Source organism: Eulemur rufifrons, chromosome 2, assembly GCF_041146395.1.
Source record: "Eulemur rufifrons isolate Redbay chromosome 2, OSU_ERuf_1, whole genome shotgun sequence".
Taxonomy (NCBI): Eukaryota; Metazoa; Chordata; class Mammalia; order Primates; family Lemuridae; genus Eulemur; species Eulemur rufifrons.
Window position 1 is genome coordinate 127,059,169 of NC_090984.1, and position 17,153 is coordinate 127,076,321.

The 17,153-nt window shown below is 47.6% G+C and overlaps 1 gene segment (V, D, J or C); it reads left to right on the forward strand.

The window, feature by feature from the left end:
• The first annotated feature begins 14,927 nt into the window (after positions 1-14,927).
• Positions 14,928-17,153, forward strand: part of LOC138398895 (immunoglobulin heavy variable 3-23-like) — a 14,467-nt gene continuing 12,241 nt past the window's right edge. The window contains 2 exon segments of the V gene segment in view: positions 14,928-15,021; positions 15,126-15,436. Of these exon segments, the coding sequence occupies positions 14,976-15,021; positions 15,126-15,436 (357 nt within the window).

Below are 17,153 nucleotides of genomic sequence, written 5' to 3' on the forward strand. Positions count from 1 at the left end.
TTCCATCACATTTGCCAGGACAATGGGAGGAAAACTCTGACGGCATCTCAGGGATCTTCAAGGCTGCCCACTGCACCTCAGGCTGCAAGCACCAGGAGGGCAGGATGGTTTGAGGACACGGGCCTGGGGACCCCATTATGGCTTGCTGCCCAGTGCCACTTGGGGTCTCTGCCCCCTGCACCCTGGCATGGCACCCAGCAAGCACCCAGCTGTGGCTCAAGGGACCCAGTGTGTGGCTAAAGCCACAGCTCTGGAAGGTACAAGTGGTCAAAGTTGGTGGCATCCAGCTGTTGCTAATTGTGTGTGGTGGGGGCGTGGCTTCCTCTGTTGGAGTAAGTTGTCAGCCAGGAGCAGGGGGAGGGGATGGAAAAGACAGTCAACAACCCTTGAACAAACTGACCTGCGGAGAAGACAGGATGAACAGTGTTACGATTGCTGTGATAACAGCTATAGCACCCCAGCCCAAAGTGGTGCTGATTACGATGATTATGGACACGGACTCAGTGAGGAGACCTGTGATTCCTATGGACAAGAGGAGTGGACCAACTCCAGACACAAGGCACCTTCAGCGAGATCAGCAAAGGGCGTCTACAGAGACCAGCCATATGGCAGACACTGATTGTACTGTCTGATGTTGTGAAATAGCCAGTCTCCCCCAGTCCTGTATACTGTTCAAAGTAATGTTTTTCTATGAACAATCCCTTTTCAAATAAACCAAAATGCTTAAAATATGAATGGATGAAACTTAAAACTACCTTGGTGAACCATAAAGCTGGGCAGAAGAAAAACATGTAAAATTTTGTTATTTCCAGTCTGTATATGAAAAAATAGGTCATCCAAGGGAAAAAAATAACTTTGATTAACTAGTGTTAAATAAAAAACTAGGTTTACTAAATATGTTAATCTATTCTTTTATCATAAGACTCAGCTTTCATTTTAAAGGTTTCCATAGAATTTAGTTATGTTATCTTTCAGCCATATGCTAGTTATTTTTTTCTCTAGCCAACACGTGTAAAAAGGGAAGCCAATTGCACATGCAAATAATGTAGTATTCTTTTGTAACTCACGTCTTGAAATGTTCCGTAGTGTTAAGCAAAGTCTCCTCTTGCTTGATACCAAATAAATTTTGAAAGACCTATTTTGCCTTCTTGACACAGGGAACACCACGAGGATGCTGACGTTCCCTGTGACTGGGAAGCATTTCCCACACGCAGAGATCCCAGCGCAGCCCCTGCACTCTGTGCTCAGCCTCTGCCTGCCTTCAGACAGTGCACAGACTGTCCCCACATGGTGTGACTGATGTTATCAGCCACCTTCCCAGGATAACCTTCTTCAAATTACGCAATCTCACCTCCCATGCAGATGGAACACATTTGTTTTATCTTCACGGGCAGACTGAGGGAGCTCAATGCCCTGGCTGCCTCTGATTTTGCCAGTCACATTCTGCCTTTATCTCCTTCTAAGCAAACAATTGAACAACTTGCTCTCGCTGATGTGATTAACTAACATTATGGATGTCAAATCTCATTGATCTTTTTCACCAATCTTCCTGCACAACCAGTCACAGCCCGACTACCCAATATCCACTTAGACCTCCTCACTGTGACCTTGGCAATGCTCTGTCCTGGCATGTGAGCTCCACATCTCTGTCACATCCTCTTGATGTTTCATTCACGTCGACAAGCCACTTAAATATTACAAGTTCTCAGCCATTAGCTCAGTTAACTAAACTCACAAAACTCTAGGGCAAATAACATCACAGAGTCCCCCAAAATATATTAGTCTTGAAAATGCATCAGCACCCCCAAGCAGCTGACAGCTGTTCTCCTGGGTCCGAGGGTCAAGGACAATCATATTTCAGTGACTTTGCGGAGTCCAACCAACGTTGCCCCACCAGTTTCAGTGCTGCTGTGTCAACGTCAGGCCTCTTCCAGCTTGGACATGGAGTATGACCAATTCTGCCTCCCAGCAGGCCTGACCTAGCTCCTCCTGCTAAGTGGCTGAGCCGACAGTGACACACATCACCCCAGCCTGTCAGCACAGCCCCGTCCTGCAGGGACACCCACTGTCCACATGGTAGCAAGTTCATTACTTCTGACCACGTCCCCTCTGGAGAGGCAGCGATCTGTCCAACCCAAAATTTGACAGCATCTTAATGTGAGTTGGCTTTTCCTGCCACAGCGCTTCTGTCAGACCCACTGCTCAGCTTCCGACGTCTGCGTCTCTGACATACAATCGTGTACGGTGTCGTCCAAGAGCCTAGCATCTGTCTGTTGCTAGAGGATACGAGCTGCAGCCATGAAATGTGAGCACAGGGTCCAGTCACACCACATCCTTCAGATTTTCCCAGAAATACACAACAGGATAGAAAAACTAAAGGGCTGATTCAAGTCTCTACAAATAGTTCTCAGTAGGTCTGACCTACACATTTTATGACACTGTCACCCAGGAGGCCACAAGATTCCTAAACAAAAGCCCGTTGCGGGGCTTCCCAGGTCACGAAGGATGCTGCATGTCCCCAACACAACGGGCGCCACAGAGCGCTTGGCACGTGGGTCTGCAAATGTGACATGGGTTTCCAGAGATTAATTCCTATCAACACACCGGTGGTGACAACTTGTGAAATCTTTCTTACTGCCACGATTTTAGCCTCTGATGGGTTAGAATTCCTGGTTCCCAGGGAAGATGACTCCAGTTGCAGGCACAATGTGCTCCCCTGAATCTGAGGCCTGGCCTGAGGCCATTCAATTGGGGTCCTCATGACTGTGGACCAGCCAATAATGAAAGGCCTCCTCCCACTGACAGACACTCACTCTGCTTTGCAGGCTAAGCTCGTGTACCCATGGAGGCAGGGCCGTCCCTCAGGACCAGGCAGATTCTGTGGTTTCTCCACTGCATCCCACACTGGGGAGGTCAAGTGCATGAGCCACATGCCTGCGGGTGGCCAAGGGACCAAGGATAATGGCTCTGCAGTGCTCAGGCCTGAGTCACTCCATCAGGGAACAACACACAGCAACCCTCACTGCAAAGTGCTGCCTTGTGTTAGAGGGATGCAGAGTGGAGGTGGGAGGGGACACTAGTGAATGTCACGTATGACCACAGGGCCACCTGCAGCAGTGGACAGTGGAGACAGACCACTCACACTCACACTGTGACGTCCACAATGGTTAGGGCTGGCTACTGTCCCTAGCATGTGACAGCCCCATAGACTATACCTGAGCCTGTGTGGACCTGCCTGGCAAGAAGGAAACGTAAGGACAAACTTCAGTGGATCCTTCTAGGCCCAACTCTTGTGCCCTGGACCCAACACACAGGTAGCAGCAGTTGCATATGACAATTTGTGTGAACCTGAATCCCCTGAGCTGAGTGAGACTCATGTCACAGTTAATGCACAACAGTGTGAAGGGCAGTGTAGGTTCTGTGGCCCAAAACTTGATGCAGCCTTGAAGTTGTAACACTAGTATGCAGCAAAATCACACCATGTTCTCATTACAGGGGGAGGAATTTGCAAATTCTACGAGGAATGTTCACATGTATCCTGGAGTTGGTTCAGGGGAGCAGTAGGGTCTAGTGATGGGGAGCACAGGCCAGATACAGCAGGTGCCTCTCACCAGATATGTGCTTGCTCTTGCATGCATTGCACAGCTCCTCTATGCTTCTCTTCTTACAACTTCATCTTTAAAATATGACCCATAACCTCCCCCAGGAGTCTCACCTCTTCTCTGGGCCCTGGCCTCCCTCAGCTGTCCCACCCCATGGCTTGCTATATAGCAGGGGACATGCAAATAGGGCCCTCCCTCTGCTGATGAAAACCAGCCCAGCCCTCACCCTGCAGCTCTGGGACAGGAGCCCCAGCCCCAGCATTCCCAGGTGTCCCCATTCAGTGATCAGGACTGAACACAGAGACTCACCATGGAGTCTGGGCTGCGCTGGGTTTTCCTTGTTGCTCTGTTACAAGGTAATTCATGGAGAACTGGAGATATTGGGTGTGTGAGTGGATGTGAGTGAAAGAAACAGGGGTGTGTGTGGCAGTTTCTGACCAGGCTGTGTCTGTGTTTGCAGGTGTCCAGTGTGAGGTGCAGCTGGTGGAGTCTGGGGGAGGCTTGGTCCAGCCTGGGGGGTCCCTGAGACTCTCCTGTGCAGCCTCCGGATTCACCTTCTGCAGCTACTGGATGAGCTGGGTCTGCCAGGCTCCAGGGAAGGGGCTGGAGTGGCTGGCAGAAATTAATGGTAATGGTGGTAGCACAAACTACGCAGACGCCGTGAAGGGCCGATTCACCATCTCCAGAGACAACGCCAAGAACACGGTATATCTGCAAATGAACAGTCTGAGAGCCGAGGACACGGCCCTGTACTACTGTGCAAGAGACACAGTGAGGGGACATCAGTGTCAGCCCAGACACAAACCTCCTGCAGGGTGCACGGGGCCACCAGGGGGCGCGAGGGACACAAGGAGCAGAGTTAGCCCAGGGCAGGTGCAGGTTGGGGGTAAGGGCTGGTTTCCTCTCAGGGTCGTGGCTTCCTCTCCAGAAAACAGTTTCTTCTGGGGAACTTCTCTGAATTCACCATTCTGTGTTTCCCTCTGCAGTCTCTGAGTTAGATATGTTTGTGGTCATGAGAGAAAATATTCTCACCTGCACAAAAGGCAGAGGTTGGGTTCCAGTCTCTTTCTCCTGTCCCCAAATGTACATTAATTATCAATCCTTCTGAATACCTCTGAGGGACATCTGGGTCAGACGGAGTCAGCGTCCTAAGCAAGAGAGGTAAGACCCTGTGGTGCTCAGAGTCCCAGCACGAGGCTCACATTGATTATACTGGACACAATTCAAGGGCAGAGGGACCCACTGACATTTAGTGTAGATGTTGACTCTGATGGTGTTAGACGCCTACACACACGCACACACACATGCATACACACACTCACACACTGAGTGCACATGGGAAGGGTGAGTCTCTCCACCACGGAGGTGTCTGCAGAGCAGGGCAGCAAGACAGTCCCAAGTGGCTTCATAGAACAAGAGGGGAGACTGGCTCAGGTTTTCACAACAGTTCCCTGGTGCAAAAGGGAGGGTGCTCTCACTCCCAGGAAGGATCTCCAGGGGTCTGGGCCTGTGACAGCCATCTGGTGAGAAAGCATCTGTGATTCCTTCCTGGGATTCCCATGAGTGGGGCAAACAGGCAAGATGAAGGATGGGCCTTCAGATGCCAGTGGACAGACACCAGCTAAGAGACTCTGACTTCGTATTCCACTCAATGACTAGGAAATATTTTAAAAAAAATTTTTGAAAAGGAGGAAAATGCCATTATGGGTAAAAAACAATACGGTCAGCAGGAAAAAAGAAGACATTTCATTAGTATGAACAAATGATAGTACTAATGAGGATGAGCAGGAGGAGGAGTTAAACAGGGTCTTGGTCCAATGTCATAGGGAAAGCTTTTCACTGTCCAAGCTCATCAGCTTATCCTGAAGGCTGTGGGTCTGCTGTGGGCTTCAAAATTCCAGAACTTCCACAGGTTCTACAAGGATGCTCAGTTTGACATTCTCTACCACAGCAGCCTTCCAAGTGTCTAGAATTCTGAACTGATGCTGTCGTTGTGGATCATGAACCCGAGGGTTTCCTCCCTGGAATTGTACTGCTCGGTTTCCCTTAAAGTCCTTAATAATATTTGTTCCAGTATGGCTCAAGACCAGTAGTTTCCTGATGTTTCTCCAACACACACTCTGTGCTGGATGAACACGACGAGAGACTGCTGAAAAGATGTAGTAAAAAGACCCTGATTCTGTGGTGACTGTGGTGTCTCTAACATGTGAACTGCTTACAAAATTGTTTACTCTTGCATGCGATAGGGAAAATGCTAGCAGTTGTGGTAAAATCTAAATGTTTGTTCAGTCCAGCTACCAAGTCAAAGGGTAACAACTGATGTGTCCTGGAGGGACTGGACCACAATGCTGTAAGCAAGTGCTCATGGTACAATGGAGAAGGAGTTCAAGAATTGCTTAAAGCTGTGACACTTATATTCCATAATGCTAATTAGATCAATGTTTTCAGAAGATTTCCAATGAGTGGACGGTGTGATACGTGAGCAGTGGTGATGCCGCACAAGCTTAGACGGCATCACAAAGTAAGTTTAGGCTGCTTGTTCTGGGGAATGACCTCCCACAGCACTTCTTTAATCCCCATATTATTTTTTTGCATGATTCCTGTTTACTTTAGTTGGGTCTCTAGGATTTAGAAGTCTATCTCAAAGTTCCTTACCTTTGGTTAATTTTGATAGGTTTTCCAGAACTTTTGTTTGCAAAATATCCCAAGTTCATGGACTACTCTAAAAACATACCAATTCAATCCCAGTTTTCTGCTAATGGACAAGTACTAAAAAGGGCAATGACTTCTCTCACATGGGCTGATTTTACCTCCAGTTGAGCACAATATTGTAATGGAAATTTTTCTTCCGTAATATGAATCTCTGTTTAATAACTTCCAGTCTTATTACTGAAGTTTGATTGATCAACAAATAATATTGTCTCAAGGGTCTCAATGAGAATCTAATCCAAGAATATACAGAACTTTTCTCTGATGCAGACAAAATAGCTCTGTGTCCATACTTAGCTTTCAGCCACGTGTCCTAGCACAGAGTGAACCTCATGCCACTGTTGACCTCAGTGGAGGCTCCTGACTAGGAAATCAGGTACTTTTGATTTTAATGCCTGTAGACCGTCATATCTGGATATTTTAGCCAAAAGTAATGGCCACATGAAGTAACTAAACACTAAGGAAAATCATAATCTAATGAAACAAGAAGCCGTGATGTGAGTGGCTCCATCTTTGCCAATTTCAAAAGTTCATCCACACAAGGAGCTTCCTGTCTCAACGTTTCACACTGATATGCAGAAAACGTTCACTTCTTCCCCCAGACCCCCCTTGTGTGGATGTGATGAGAGAGTTTTCAGGGTCCCACAGATAGGACAAGGTTGGAAGAAGAGAAGACACCTTTCTGAAATTTCCCCTGGAGGATAAGCAAGGTCACAAAAGAGACTCTCTCCTGCCTCCATGACTAGAACTCTGTCACACGCCCACGTGCACACGAATTCCTGATGGGCATAAATGCTACAATGATGAGGCTGACCATTTTATCACATAAAATTACTGGAAACTGACATAAATATTTTCTTTTCCTTCCTATGTTTTTTTCTTCTTCTTTGTTCTTTTGGAAAGAAGGTCCTGTTGTGCCACCTAGCCTACAGAACAGTGCCATCATCATAGCTCACAGCAACCTCAAAGTAATGGACACAAGTGATCCCGCTGCCTCAGCCACCCAAGTGTCTGGGACTACAGGTGCACCCACAGTGGCCGGGTGAGATACATATATGTATAAAGCATTGTCTCACTGTCCTGCCAACTAGACTGACCGCAAACTCTTCACCTCAAGTGACCCCCCTACTGGGGCCTCCCAAAGCGATGGGTTTACAGGCATGGGTCACAGCACATGATCATATTGAATAACTAACTTTCCTTAATCTAAAGTTAATTACTTTTTGATCATTACCTGAACTTTCACTGAAACATTCCTAGTGTGATTGAGTTTCATTTTCATTTCCAATGTTCAAAACTGGGGCTCCATGAGAGTCCCACAACTCAGGCCCTTTACCTGGAGCTCAGGTGTGGCCCAGGCTGTGGCTCCTGTGGGACCTGGGAAAGATTGATGAGACTGTGTCATCCACCATTGCTGGGACCCTCCTGCTGTCACCTGGGCCTGGACTCACGTTGGAAATGCAAGTGGCCATTAGTAGCTGAGAGAATGAGATTGATTGGTCAAAGTGGGATGTGTCCACTGAGACTCTCACAGAGTCACCTTCCTCACCTGTGGCATCAGGGAGACCTGCAGGTGGAAACCTCAGTGTGCTGAGAGCTCTGTGGTGGCATCCAGGTCCTTGTGAGTGGAGTCTTTGTGGCTCCATATGATGACACAGCACCCTGGAGTCAAGGCCCTCCTGTGTGAAGTGTCTGCCCCAGATGGACCTTTTTCCAAGAGCCTCCTCATCCTCCCCCCTCTGCTCCTCCTGACTGCCCTCTCCTATGTTCTCCTCCTTCCTATGGAGAGCAAAATCATTCCTTGTTTTTATTCTCACACCCATCGTTATCAAGAAGGACCCAAGGTCATGTATTGAACAAGGATTTCTCTATAAAGCACATGGGATTCACAAAAGATTTCTTCCACAGTGTGGTGTGTCATCATGGGAGACACTTGTGGAAAACGAGGGGCACCATCAATCTTACCAAGAGATCTCCATGCTTGAGAAATTTTTATGTCTATCTGGAGACACAGATGCATCCTCATTGCAAGTAGAGAAGGAATTTATAGCACGAGAGCCTTTGTGGCATTCTATGGGCCTTGCCTCTGCGATGGCTTCAGAGTAAGACAGTGAAGGGTGAGAACATGACAGTGTGTTTCGTGGAGTGTGGAGGAAGGGAGAGGACTGCCAGGGCAAAGGGGAGTGCTCTGATTTGCAGTTATTTTGTTTAGTTACTGATGGGGAGAAGACCACTGAGGCTTAGGGACCCCATTTCTGAGGCTGTGGGAGGACAGGAGGTGAAGGGATGCTGCCTGAGCAGGAGCCAGAGATAAGGGCAGAAGTTAACTGCCTAGTTGGGGGACATTCCAGCGATCTGGGAGTACAGCAGAGCAGACTCCCACCTTAAAGCCTGAGGGGCCTCATGCCTAAAAAGCCACGGAGCGGCTTGACATGAAAACCACACATGGCTATAAAGGAAGATTGCAAATTGTCAGCCCTGGAAAATGAACCCCAGACTCCAACTCTTAAGCACACCAAGTTGAGCTCTTTCACTCCCCTTTCTCAGTAAAATGCCTCGGTTGATGGGGAGCTAACCTCCCAGTAAGAAGTACTAATCTCTTTGTTCCTCAATCGAATGGGCCACAGCTGCTGAGTTCAGAGATACTATCTGTACATAGCTTAAGGCGTAGTTGTGCTTAGTAACGAGCTATGTGTTCCTGCTTCTATAGATAAGAGTAATTAGCTAAGGCATCTTGTGACTTTTAAGGGAGACTTGAAACTTCTACACATTGTAACCCATGAGCTTTTCACGTGAAATCATTGTAATCTATAGCATGAAATAGGGAATAGACACAGGTGCTAGATTTCAATCAGTACCACCTGGCTCACGGGAATGCTGGTGGCCCCTGACTTCCCTGCACCCTTTCACCTTATTTTTTCTGTCCGTGTCTTTGTCTCTCCCATCTTTGCAGCCCACAGTGCCCGGGGACCCGGTCATATCACAGGCATCATGAACCCCCGATAGTTTACAGTATTTTTTTTCTTCAAAATTGCTAGGGAGTGAAAACATACTGTATTTATGTAAAGCCCAGGAAAGCTTCCCGGCTCAGGTGTTGGTGAGTGGATACGATGCTGCAGGAAGCTGTCTGTGCCCCTGTGGGGGACAGAGGGAAGTGTTCACTCAGCATGTAGCCGAGGAACAGGGACGAGGTGACAAAGAAGGCAGGTGTCCTCCTGGGAAGACCAGGACTTGGTGATTCTGTTGGCTATGTCTGCAAGGGCTTGGGCAGGGGCACCAGGGTTTGTCCCAGAAAAATGGCATCTGATGAAAAGACCTGATGTTGAGAGAGTCTGGGGTGGAGTGAGTTACGGGAACCTGCCCGGGGGGGGGGTCTCCTATGAGGGCGTGAAACACATAAGGACACGACACAGAGGTGCAATTCTCAATAGAAGTAGCAAACATTTTTCATCAGAATCACTGAATGTTACAATGGAAGATAATCTACTCAAAGTGATGGGGAAAATGTTTAAAAAATTGCAAACAAAGAATATTTTTCCCAGATATTTTTTCATTCAAAAACAAGGAAGAAATTTTTTAAAAATCCTAGACAAACAAAAGGTAAAGGAGTTCATTACCAGGAGGCCTGCCTTATAAGTGCCAAAAGGAGGGTTTTTAGCTGAAAAAGTCCATTGATGAATAACATAAAACTTATGAAAGCGCAACACTTAATGACATAATTAACATAGAGACATATGAAAAGTACTCTATAATGTTGGTGTATGGAGCAATTTTATTCTCCTATAAGAGCTAAAATACAAAATTATCAATAACAACTCTCTTAAAAACTCATAAAATTTATTTCACATAAATCCTAAAATACTACTGGTAAGAAGTCTTACAAAGATAATATATTACGTGTCGAAACATGTTGAAAATTCAGCAGCATCCACCTTGGCCTCTGCCTATGTTGGGGTAAAGTCCAGGTGTGGAAAACCACACATATTCTCATGACAGAGTTCTTGAACCCGCACTAGGCTGCTAAGCTCTATGGTGGAGATGGTTCATGGGTCAGGCGTGTGCAGTGCTGACAAGCACAGGCTCAGATCCCAGAGCTCACTCTGACCAGACGTGAGCTCCTGACACATTACACAGGCCCTCGATGCCTCGGGGTGACTCTCACATTTATAACATGGAACAGACATGGACACTTAGAGCACATGATCCATGTCCATCTGTCAATAGGAAATACGATGATAGATGCTCAGTATTTACCAGATTACAATTTCCTAAGAAGGGCTTATATTGTATCAAATGTTGCCCTGGTCATACACCTCCCCCCAGACACTGACATCTCATCTGGACCCTGACCTCCCTCAGCTGCCCCACCCAAGGCTTGCTATATAGCAGGGGACATGCAAATAGGGCCCTGCCTCTGCTGGTGAAAACCAGCCCAGCCCTCACCCTGCAGCTCTGGGACAGGAGCCCCAGCCCCGCCATTCCCAGGTGTCCCCATTCGGTGATCAGGACTGAACACAGACACTCACCATGGAGTCTGGGCTGACCTGGGTTTTCCTTGTTGCTCTGTTACAAGGTAATTCATGGAGAACTGGAGATATTGGGTGAGGGAATGGATGTGAGTGAGAGAAACAGGGGTGTGTGTGGCAGTTTCTGACCAGGCTGTGTCTGTGTTTGCAGGTGTCCAGTGTGAGGTGCAGCTGGTGGAGTCTGGGGGAGGCTTGGTCCAGCCTGGGGGGTCCCTGAGACTCTCCTGTGCAGCCTCCGGATTCACCTTCAGCAGCTACTGGATGAGCTGGGTCCGCCAGGCTCCAGGGAAGGGGCTGGAGTGGGTCTCATACATTAATGGTAATGGTGGTAGCACAAGCTACGCAGACGCCGTGAAGGGCCGATTCACCATCTCCACAGACAGCAGCAAGAACACGGTGTATCTGCAAATGAACAGTCTGAGAGCCGAGGACACGGCCCTGTACTACTGTACCAGTGACACAGTGAGGGGACATCAGTGTGAGCCCAGACACAAACCTCCTGCAGGGACGCGCGGGGCCACCAGGGGGCGCCCAAGACACAGGAGCAGAGTCAGTCAGGGCAGGTGCAGGTGGAGGGTAAGGGCTGGTTTCCTCTCAGGGTCGTGGCTTCCTCTCCAGAAAACGGTTTCCTCCTGGGAACTTCTCTGAATTCACGATTCTGTGTTTCCCTCTGCAGTCTCTGTGTTAGATATGTTTGTGCTAATGAGAGAAAATATTGTCACCTGCTCAAAAGGCAGACAGTGGCTTCCAGTCACTTTCTCCTGTCCCCAAATGGACATTGATTATCAGCACTTCTCAGTAAGTCTGAAAATCAATAAAAGATTTTTTCTTGGACAGCACAATGCAGCACAGTACACAGAAGTACACGTTCTTTCTAGCCGGCAAGCAGGATAAAGCGCCTACTGGACGTCAGGGACAGACGGAGTCAGCGTCCTAAGCAAGAGCAGGATGACCACGTGGAGCTCCGTGTCCAGCACCAGGCTCACAACATCGATTATATCTCACAGAATTGAAGGACAGAGGGACCCACCGACATTTAGTGTAGATGTTGACTCTGATGGTGTTAGACACCTGCACACACAGGCAGGCACAGATGCACACACACACACACACACACTGAGTGAACACGGAAAGGGTGAGTCTCTCCACTACTGAGGTGTCTGTGGAGCAGCGCAGGCCTCTCAAGACAGTCCCAAGTGGCTTCATAGGACAAGAGGGGAGACTGACTCAGGTTTTCACAACAGTTCCCTGGTGGGGCAGGGAGGGTCTGGTGGGGTCTGGGCCTGTGACAGCCATCTGGTGAGACAGCACCTGTGATTCCTTCCTAGGATTCCCATGAGTGGGGCAAACAGGGAAGACGAAGGATGGGCCTTCAGATGTCAGTGAAAAGACATCACATAGGAGAATCTGACTTCTTGTTCCGCTCAACAATTATTAAATGTTTTTAAATTTTTTTGAAAAGCAGGCAAAGGCCATTATGGGTGGAAAACAATGAGGTCAGCAGGAAAAAATAAGACATTTCATTAGTATTAACTAATCATAATACTAAGGAGGATGAGCAGGAGGAGGAGTTAGACAGGGTCTTGGTCCAATGTCATGGGAGGAAGCTTTTCACTGTCCAAGCTCATCAGCTTATCCTGAAGGCTGTGGGTCAGCTGTGGGCATCAAAATAGCAGAAGGTTCACAGGTTCTACAGGGATGCTCAGTTTGACATTCTCTACCACAGCAGCCTTCCAAGTGTCTAGAATTCTGAACTGATGCTGTGGTTGTGAAACATGATCCCGAGGGTTTCCTCCCTGGAATTGCACTGCTGTGTTTCCCTTAAAGTCCTTAATAATGGTTGTTCCAGTATGGCTCAAGACCAGTGTTTTCCTGAGATGTTTCTCCAACACACACTATGCCCTGGTTGAACACGATGAGAGACTGCTAAAAAGATGTAGTAAAAAGACCTTGAATCTGTGGTGATAGGAATGTCTATAATTCATGAACTTCTTTCAAAATTGTTTACTCTCACATGCAATAGGGAAAATGCTAGTGCTTTTAGTAAAATCTAAATGTTTGTTCCATGCAGCTACCAAGTCAAAGGGTAACAACTGATGTGTCCTTGAGGGACTGGACCACAATTCTGTAAGCAATTGCTCATGGTAGAATGGAGAAGGGAGTTCAAGAATTGCTTAAAACTGTGACATTTATAATTCATAATGCTAATTAGGTCAACGATTTCTGAAGATTTCCAATGAGTGGACGGTGTGTTACGTGAGCAGTGATGATGCCTCACAAGCTTAGACGGCATCACAAAACCAGGTTTAGGCTGCTTGTTCTGGGTAATGACCTCCTACAGCACTTGTTTAATCCCCATGTTATTTTTTTGCATAATTCCTGTTTACTTTACTTGGGTCTCTAGAATTTAGAACTCTATCTCAAAGTTCCTTACCTTTTGGTTAATTTTGATAGGTTTTCCAGAACTTTTGAGAAACTGTTTTGTTTGCAAAATATCCCAAGTTCATGTACTACTCTAAAAACATACCAATTCAGTCCCAGTTTTCTGCTCATTGACAAGCACTAAAAAGGGCAATGACTTCTCCCACATGGGCTGATTTTACCTCCAGTTGAGCACAACATTGTAATGGAAACTTTTCTTCCATAATATGAATCTCAGTTTAATAATTTAAAGTTTTATTACTGAAGTGTGATTTTTTTTTATTTCAGCTCATTATAGGGGTACAAATGTACAGGTTATATACATTGCCCATGCCTCCCCATCCCCCCACTGAAGTGTGATTGATCAACAAATAATATTGTCTGAAGGGGCTCAGTGAGAATCTCATCCAAGGAATATACAGAACTTTTCGCTGATGCAGACAAAATTGCTCTGTGCCCACACTTAGCTTTCAGCCACGTGTCCTAGCACACAATGAACCACATGCCACTGTTCACCTCAGCGGGGGCTCCTGACTGGGAAATCTGGTACTTTTGATTTTAATGCCTCTAGACCGTCATATCTGGCTATTTTAGCAAAATGTAATGGCAACATGAAATAACTAAACATTAAGGAAAATCATCACCTAATGAAACAAGAAGCCAGGATGTGAGTGACTCTGGGCTTTCCCATTTCAAAAGTTCATCCACCCAAGGAGCTTCTTGTCTCAATGTTTCACACTGATATGCAGAAAACGTCCACTTCATCCCACAGACCCCCCTTGTGTGGACGTGGTGAGAGTGTTTTCAGGGTCCCACAGATAGGACAAGGGAGGAAGAGGAGAGGACACCTTTCTGAAATTTCCCCTGAAGGATCAGCAAGGTCACAACAGAGAGTCTCTCCTGCCTCCATGACTAGAACTCTGTCACACGCCCACATGCACATGAGTTCCTGATGGGCATAAATGCTACAATGATGAGCCTGACCGTTTTATCACATAAAATTACTGGAAACTGACTTAAATATTTTCTTTTCCTTTCTCTGTTTTTTTCTTCTTCTTTGTTCTTTTGGAGAGAAGGTCATGTTATGCCACCTGCACTACAAAACAGCATCATTGTCATAGCTCACTGCAACCTCAAAGTAATGGGCACAAGTGATCCCACTGCCTCAGCCACGCAAGTGTCTGAGAGTACAGGTGAACCCACAGTGGCCGGGTGAGATACATACATATATAAAACATTGTCTCACTGCACTGCCAGCCAGGCTGACCTCAAACTCTTGGCCTCAAGTGACCCTCCTACTGTGGCCGCCCAAAATGATGGGTTTACAGGCATGGGTCCCAGCACATAATCATATTGAATAACTAACTTTCCTTAACCTAAAGTTAATTACTTTTTGATTAATTAACTGAATTTTCACTGAAACATTCCTACTGTGATTGAGTTTCATTTTCATTTCCAATGTTCAAAACTGGGCCTCCATGACAGTCTAATGCATAAAAACATCCCCCCCAAGACACTCACATCTGCTCTGGGCCCTGCCCTCCCTCAGGCGTCTCATCCAGGGCTTGCTATATAGCAGGGGACATGCAAATAGGGCCCTCCCTCTGCTGATGAAAACCAGCCCAGCCCTCACCCTGCAGCTCTGGGACAGGAGCCCCAGCCCCGCCATTCCCAGGTGTCCCCATTCGGTGATCAGGACTGAACACAGACACTCACCATGGAGTCTGGGCTGCGCTGGGTTTTCCTTGTGGCTCTGTTACAAGGTAATTCATGGAGAACTGGAGATACTGGGTGAGGGAGGGGATGTGAGTGAGAGAAACAGGGGTGTGTGTGGCAGTTTCTGACCAGGCTGTGTCTGTGTTTGCAGGTGTCCAGTGTGAGGTGCAGCTGGTGGAGTCTGGGGGAGGCTTGGTCCAGCCTGGGGGGTCCCTGAGACTCTCCTGTGCAGCCTCCGGATTCACCTTCAGCAACTATGGGATGAACTGGGTCCGCCAGGCTCCAGGGAAGGGGCTGGAGTGGGTCTCAAGGATTAGTAGTGATGGTGGTAGCACATACTACGCAGACGCCGTGAAGGGCCGATTCACCATCTCCAGAGACAACAGCAAGAACACGCTGTCTCTGCAAATGAACAGTCTGAGAGCCGAGGACACAGCCCTGTACTACTGTGCCAGTGACACAGTGAGGGGACTTCAGTGTGAGCCCAGACACAAACCTCCTGCGGGGGCGCGCATGAGAGACCAGGGGGCGCACGGGACACAATGAGCAGGGTCAGGACAGAGGACAATAATAGTTTGTTTCCTGTCAGAGTTTGGGGCCTCTTCTCTAGAAATTTCAACCAGGGACCTATATTCTTTCCTGGCTCTGCTCTCGTCACTGTAGTGTCTGAATTACTAATGTCTTGTTGTAGTAAATGAACACATTCTCACCTGCACACAAGGCAGAACGTCACTCACGTGGGCAGAAATGACCCTGGTGTTACCACAGGGGTCAGAGTCCTGAGGAAGGAAGCCCAGGGGAACCTGCTGAGCATTTTCCAACCAGACTCCGCTCACAGACCTCAGTGGGACTCCCTGAGTGGGACAGTCTTTGGGATTCATATTAGGACATGTAGGGACCTAGCCCAGGGTCAGTGTCTCATAAAACCTAGTGTTTTCAACTTGTTCTCTCCCATTAAAAGTAGTACATTCCTGGTGCAGAAATGATGCGGTTGTGTCTGATTCTGCAAATCCATTTTACTTCTCTGTAGGTTCTATTTTCACATCTTCCTCTTCTCCTTTTTGCCCCAGAAAATGGAGGATGTGATCTCTGTTTCTAAATTCCGGGGCTCAGGCCCTTTACCTGGAGCTCAGGTTTCACCCAGGCAATGGCTCCAGTGGGACCTGGGAAAGATTGATGGGACTGTGTCAACCACCATTGCTGGGACCCTCCTGCTGTCACCTGGGCCTGGACTCACGTTGGAAATGCAAGTAGCCATTAGTAGCTGAGAGAATGAGATTGATTGGTCAAAGTGGGATGTGTCCTCTGAGACTCTCACAGAGTCACCTTCAACACCTGTGGCATCAGGGAGACCTGCAGGTGGGAACCTCAGTGTGATGAGAGCTCTATGGTGGCATCCAGGTCCTTGTGAGTGGTGTCCTTGTGGTCACACCATGGCAACACCACAACCTGGAGTCGAGGCCCTCCAGTGTGAAGTGTCTGCCCCAGATGGTCTTTGTCCAAGAGCCTCCTCATCCTCCCCCCTCTGCTCCTCCTGACTGCCCTCTCCTATGTTCTCCTCCTCCCTATGGAGAGCAAAATGATTCCCTGTTTTTACTCTCATACCCACCGTTATCAAGAAGGAACCAGGGTCATGTATTTAACAAGGATTTGTCTCTAGACCACATGGACTTTGGAAAAGATTTCTTCCACAGTGTGGTGTGTCATCAGGAGAGATTCTCACGGAAAATGAGGTGCTCTATCCATCTTATGAAGAAATTTCCATTGTTGAGTTATTTCCATGTCTATGTGTAGACACAGATGTGCCTCATCGTAAGTAAGATAAGTAGAAAACAGTTAACTGTGAGAGAGGCTTTGCCACCTTGTACAGTCCCTGCCTATGAAATGGCTGCAGAGTCAGACAGGAAGGTGGGAACACCACAGTGCACATCAGGGAGTGTGGAAGAAGGGACAGGACCAGCGGGACAGATGTGACCACTGCTCCCTTGGAGAGGGTAACGGCTGATTTCCTCTCAGGGCCGTGGCTTCCTCTCCATAAAACAGTTTCCTCTTGGAAACTTCTCTAAATTCACGATTCTGTGTTTCCTTCTGCAGTCTCTGAGTTAGATATGTTTGTGGTAATGAGAGAAAATATTGTCACCTGCTCAAAAGGCAGACAGAGGCTTCCAGTCACGTTCTC